The 6,558-nt window shown below is 32.8% G+C and overlaps 2 protein-coding genes across 2 annotated transcripts in view; one reads left to right on the top strand and one right to left on the bottom strand.

Moving 5' to 3' along the window:
* Window positions 1-7: 7 nt before the first annotated feature.
* LOC106103206 (juvenile hormone epoxide hydrolase-like) lies at window positions 8-4,246 on the top strand (the record flags this gene model as incomplete). The annotated part of the gene is made up of 6 exons (XM_013282896.1): window positions 8-121; window positions 1,304-1,468; window positions 1,804-1,950; window positions 2,356-2,557; window positions 3,132-3,366; window positions 3,915-4,246. Coding segments are annotated over 6 exons (1,086 nt in total), but the record flags the coding sequence as incomplete, so codon positions are not given.
* Window positions 4,247-5,476: 1,230 nt separating this feature from the next.
* LOC106103205 (juvenile hormone epoxide hydrolase-like) overlaps window positions 5,477-6,558 on the bottom strand; it is a 3,938-nt gene continuing 2,856 nt past the window's right edge. Inside the window, exons 6-7 of the mRNA XM_013282895.1 lie at window positions 5,959-6,199; window positions 5,477-5,723 (exon numbers count right to left, since the gene is read on the bottom strand). Of these exons, the coding sequence (XP_013138349.1) occupies window positions 5,501-5,723; window positions 5,959-6,199 (464 nt within the window). The 3' untranslated portion in view covers window positions 5,477-5,500. The remainder of the gene's footprint in view (window positions 5,724-5,958; window positions 6,200-6,558) is intronic.

The following is a 6,558-nucleotide window of genomic DNA, read 5'->3' as shown; positions in this document are numbered from 1 at the left end:
GCTTCGTTACTGGGCTGAGCAGTATCCATTCGAAGAGAGAATGATAGAGATTAACAAGTACCCGCAATACAAGACTAATATCCAGGGTCTTGATGTACACTTTGTAAGAGTTACGCCAGAGGTTCGTATAATACGTAGACTGTAGATAAATGGACAAATTATAAATCCTTTCACATTTCGCGTGGGGTTAGAGTGTAGGGGGGAAAGAGACGAAATCTATACTATTATAATTAAGCGAAAACACACACTTCTTTGTTGCCTAAAATGTCAGCAATTACAGAATATTTTTGAATAATTCTCTTTTTAATAATAAGCCCTACACTTACGTCACGCTTTAGGCTATACAATTTTCATGCTATTAAGCTTAGGGTTAAATATTTTGTATAAAAACCCTAATGTGGGAAAGAAACCATAAGTTGCTGCCAACATCAAGGAAGGAAGATTGCCAAGGTTTGTCATCGTCATGTCACTGACATTTGCTATTGATAATTTGACAAATGTAAACAATGTAATAAAAGTTTCATGCGGATGAAGCAGCAGGGGAACAGCTAGTGTATTTATAATTGGTTAAGCAATAATTGATAATAGATGGCGCTGACAACAGTTGCAAGTACATTTTTATTAATTAATTAAAAGCATATATTTGTAAGGAAATTAACTGTGTAATTATAAATGTTTAAGTTGCAAAAACAATGTGTATGAATATTTAATAATACTGGCAGCTAAGAAAGCAATGGACGACCTAAATTGTATTAAAACAACTAAGATTTTAGGCGCGAGAGTGCAAAATGTGAAGCAAGCAATGTTACAGATAACAAAAAAATATTTTAACAAACGCAATTTTACCAATTATTATAGTGTGTGTTTGTGAGCAAATGAAGAAGATTTTTTTAATGATACTAGTTAACATAAATACAATAACCGTACACTAATTGAAATATTTTTATTCATAAAACGATCTTTCGTTTCGTTCAATATAAATTGAATTCTATATTTTTTACCCGACACGTATGTTGTTTATGTGGCTGCATTTAGTATTGTTTCTTTTTTAAATTATTAACTAGAATTAATCGTCCGTCATTAAGATTATTATTTTCATATTTTTATATGTATTTTTTGCATAGACTTACACAAGTATGTTATGTCATTCTATTGCTTAATAAAATGTTATTTATTTTAATTACTTTATTAAGTAGTTAAGGAATTAAATTTCCTACCCACTAAGGATCGTAAATGAAAAATGGGAAACTGTAAGTAACTGACTTTCCTATAATTTTTAGAATTTTTCATGACTACATTCTAGGTGCCCCTAGGTGTACGGGTCGTGCCATTACTAGTACTTCATGGCTGGCCTTCCAGTTTTCTAGACTTCTATCCAATGATCCCTGTCCTGACTTCGGTCTCTCCATACAGAGACTTTGCGATTGAAGTGATAGCAGCTAGTCTACCCGGGTTTGCTTTCTCTGATGTAAGTATTAACAATTATTTATATTATTCGAAATAAACAAAACAAATGTCGTTTACTCTACATTTTTTTCATACATAATAACATTTTAAATGCAAAATCTTACATAATTTTGCGTTACACATTCTACACTACGAATGTTTTAATTGTGAAAGTTTGGATGGTTGGATTGATGTTTGTTAAAATTGCCAAAACTGCTAAACGGATCTAAATATTTGTCACAGTAGAGAATAGTCTGAAAGAACACATACACTGAACGTAGTCTGCAGTCGTCTGCAGTCCGTGTATAACTGCCCTTATAATTTGAAAGACGTCTTTCTTATTGCTTTTTATTCCAGGGTGCAATTAGACCTGGTTTCGGTGTTGACAAAATGGCGGTTGTTTTAAGAAACCTCATGCAAAGACTTGGCTACAAGAAGTTTTACGTTCACGGCGCTGATTGGGGCTCAGTTGTACTCAGTAATATGGCTACTTTCTTCCCAGATGTAAGGATTTCTAGTACTTCAGAGATTAATAAATGAAATATGTAATTGTTATCACTTTTAAGTGTACCTTTGAATTTTAAATAGCAAACAAAAGGTTTCGTTTTTTTGCATCACCTTCCCACAGGAAACAGTTTATGATCTCGAAAACATTTTTAATCTATTTGGTTCTTTGATTGATCTATGGTAAAGATTGAAATAGCAATCTAAAAAATAATCTGTTTACATGTAAAAAGACTTTTCTATTTTATATAAAGTACTAATTAATTTATTATCTCAAGAATAGAAGATTCTTGCGGCCGTTAATTTTATTATTTCATAAGTGACATTAAAATAATAACACACATTTATTAATGTTTAAATTATTGTAAAATAAGTTTATAAGACTGTTTTAATTTATTTTTGCAGGAAATTTTAGGTTATCACAGCAGTATGCCAACAAATGTGTCTCCGTTACAATTATTCGCAAGAATTGTAGGCAATTACTTCCCTTCTTTAGTCGTGAGACCAGAAGTTGCTGATAGAATGTATCCTCTATCGAAATTCCTTAATAAAATTATCTTAGAGTCAGGATACTTCCATCTTCAGGCAACGAAACCTGATACAATCGGTGAGTTATTTTTTAATAATTACTGGATGAATATGATAAATCTATACATATAATAAAACTAGCTGTTCCCGTGCGGCTTCATCCGCATGAAATTATGAAAATTTTATTTACTTGTTTACATTTGTCAAATTATCAATAGCAAATGTCAAAATGACATGACGTTGACAAACCTTAGCAATCTTGCTTCCTTGATGTTGAAAGCAACTTATGGTCTCTTTCCCACATTAGGGTTTTTATCCAAAATATTTAGCCCCTAAGTTTAATGGCGTGAAAATATATAGCCTAAAGCATGACGTAAGTGTAGGGTTTTTTATTAAAGAAAGATTTATTCAAAAATATGCTGTGATTACTGACATCTTAGGCAACAAAGAAGTGTGTGTTTACGCTTTATTATAATAGTATAGATTGGTGTATCTGTTTGTTATATCAAAAGGAAAATTCCAGATTTCGGGAATATGGTCGGTTCAAGTGTCTTTTTTGTGTTCGTAGTATTGCTTCGGGCCATTAAACAAATTTCTGCAACAGATTTATTGGCGTCTTCTTTAATTTGTTTTCAATCACTTTATAATTCTAGATATCGCATTAACGGACTCACCAGCTGGTCTACTTGCGTATTACTTCGAGAAGATATCAGTAGGTACCCGCGAACACTACCGCTACCGATCTGACGGTGGGTTACAACTGCACTACACTAAAGAACAGTTAATAGACAATCTGATGGTCTATTGGATATCTAACTCTATGGCCACTGCGGGAAGAATATACGCCGAGTCTTTCAGCCCGAGATACTTCGGTCTTCGTATGGACAGGTAACATTAAATTGAAATAAAACTGTTATCCTATTTCCGGGATTAAAAATATATTATATGTGTAACCAGACTATCCTCTACATCTATGCCAAATTTCATCAAGATATGTTCAGCAGTTTAGGCTACAAATTCTAACAAACATCCATCTCAACCTTCGAATTTTAATATTAGCAAGAAGTAAGATATAAAATAATCTATATTAATATTATAAATAAATGTTAGTATTTTTGTATGTATTTTCACAAATTTTTTACCATTACCAACCTGCGTTTACATTAACATAAGCTCTTTTTAATTCCACGCAGACATAATCTTTAGAAACAGCTATCTAAACTGATATTAAAAAATGAAAGATTTGTTTTTTTTTTTTGTATTGAAATAACTCAAAAACTACTTGGCTGTTTTCAAAAACTCTTTTGCCATTAAAAACCTACTTTACCGTTGGGTAACATAGGCTACATTTTTTACAATTTTCAGTGAAGAAGCGAAGACGTGAGCAACTGCTAGTATTAAAATATTTTATTACAAACAATTTCTTTGAATTCCAGCATTCCATCATCAGTTCCAGCTTGGATATTACAAGCTAAATACGAGATATCTTACATACCTCCGTGGTTGTACAAACTGAAATTCCCTAATCTTATAAACGAGACAACTTTAGACACGGGAGGTCATTTCCTAGCGTTGGAACTCCCTTTGGTATTAGCAGAGGATATTATGAAAGCTATGGTTCAATTCCGCTCGCAGTATAAAGGACATGATGAATTGTGAATTATTTCATTTGAAAAATAAACTATTTGTGATGTAGTTTTAAAATAGATTTTCTTTTAAAGGAAATAAGGTTTTGTTTTCTGGATCCTGTGGTTATTTATTGATTCAAATCGTGTTTAACAAACCCTATATTGTTAATCTTAAAATAATATGATTGAGATGTAATTTGAAGACAAAATATGTAAATAATAAATAATATAATGTCATCTAAATTGTCGTTATTTTAATAACCTTTTCTTTTACCTATTCACTTCAATTGAAAGCAAAATTTAAGATTTTGACAAGCTCTCTGTCGCGAATCCGTGTGCCAGGAATTAAAATGCAAAAGTAAGTATCCTATGTGTATCTATCTTTACAATATTAGCCAAAATCATAATTACAATATAAGCCATATCCATATGAGACAAATTTCATAGAGATCCGTTTAGTTTAGGCTACAAACTCTAACAAATTCATCTAAACATTCGCATTATAATATTAATCATATCCTACTGATGTTACTAATAATAGAAATGCTTAAGTAACGATAGATGGATAGATGTTTGTTAGCGTTTGTAGTCTAAACGGCTGAACGGATCTCCATGAAATTTGGCACAGGTTTAGAGCATAGTCTGGAAGAACACATAGGCTACTTGTTATCCCCGAAATAGTTACGGTTCCCGTGGGATTCGTTAATTCAGTTTTTTTATGCTTGCTCGATAATTCCGCAACGGTTCAAAACATCTTATTGAAATTTGGCACAGATATAAAACAAAGTCTGGAGTACACATGGGATAAGCTTCATCCCCGAGAAATGTCCGGTTCCCGAGGGATACGTAGCTTTTAGTTATTTATGTAGTTCGTATGTTTTCAAATTCTACGCGGGCAAAGTCGCGGGCAACAGCTAGTATAATCATAAATTTCCCACAACTGCCCTTGTTAAAATAAATTACACATTGCATAAACCCATTTCCGGTTCAATGGAGGCTTTGTGCAGTCAAGTTATCTTTGTCGGCACACGTCTGCTAAGTTAGGGGCTGGTTGGGGACGCGCGCCGCCCCTAGGGAGGATAGCTAGCCAATGACAAACTTCAATGTAATGTAGATAAATTCAGCTTTTTGTAGAAAAATAATTGAAAAGGTTGAAGTTTTATACGAATTCTGTTTCGTGGCTATAATTAAAAAAAATACGAAAACACAAAAATATTTTTAAAAATTATATCATAAATGTATTTTAAAATTGTACATTGATTATTATTTTGCATTTACACAAAAATAACAAACATACGAAATTAAAAACACAAAGAAATATATATACCAACTTTAATACAAAATTAAAAATTAAAAAACATAACAATTCAACAAAACATTTAAAAAGAACAAAACTAAAGCTCGGTCTTCTGTGCGTTCCATTTTCTAAATTCGCCAACAGCTTTTATGACGTCATCAGAGAACGCTTCCGGAAGCTCTAAGGCAACAAAATGGCCGCCATCATCCAACAACGTGACGTTTAATAAGTTAGGAAACTTGAATCTTGTGACTAAAGGTGATTGGTACATTGGTTCGTGCTTAGATTGTAACAACCAAGTTGGTACGTAGCTTGGTATTCTGAAAATTAAAAAAAAATAGTCATTTACGGTGTCATACTTCATACTAATATTATAAATATGAAAGTTTATTGGATGGATGTTTGTTAGAATTTGGAGTCTAAACGACTGAACGGATTTCGATGAAATTTGGTATAGATGTAGAGGATAGTCTGGAAGAACACAGGCTACTCACTTTTTTATCCACGCGTACGAAATCGCGAGCGAAAGCTATATTTTTAAATTTAGTTACTTACTCATCTAATTTTGTGTCCAAATGTTTCTTACTAAAGGACTCAGCGTATAATCTAATCGCAGTATTAATAGAATTAGGCGCCCAATAGTACATTATGTTGTCAATGATCTGCTCTTTACTAAAGTGCAAATTTAAACCACCGTCGGGTTTGGACACGTCTTTCCTACAAGTCCACGTTGAGAACATTTGTAGAATGTAAATTAGGAGACCTGATGGGGAATCTGTTAGGGCAGTACCTGGAAATTAGAAGATGATGTATTTGCTTTGCTGATAACGAAAATCGCATTTAAAAAAATTTCGTCTGTCTGTCCGCAAGCCGCGTTTGTTCCGGGCAAACTCCGAAATGGCTTTGCGGTACTTTCACTGAATGGCAGCTGACATAGACGGGCATGTTATAGGATACTTTTTATCTTAATATTGCTCGGACGAAGTCGAGGGTAACGGCTAGTTATAACTATAGATGGCATACAAAGATATTCGAGAATATATAGAGGAGGCAGAGCGACACTTTAAACATTTTTACATGATCATCACTAACTATCTATTAATAGCCTCAAAACTACGTGTCAATATAATTAATTTTATTTTAATTATTTGCATG

Source organism: Papilio polytes, unplaced genomic scaffold (genome assembly GCF_000836215.1).
Source record: "Papilio polytes unplaced genomic scaffold, Ppol_1.0 DF823835.1, whole genome shotgun sequence".
Classification (NCBI taxonomy): Eukaryota; Metazoa; Arthropoda; class Insecta; order Lepidoptera; family Papilionidae; genus Papilio; species Papilio polytes.
This window is presented reverse-complemented; position numbering and strand designations above follow the sequence as displayed.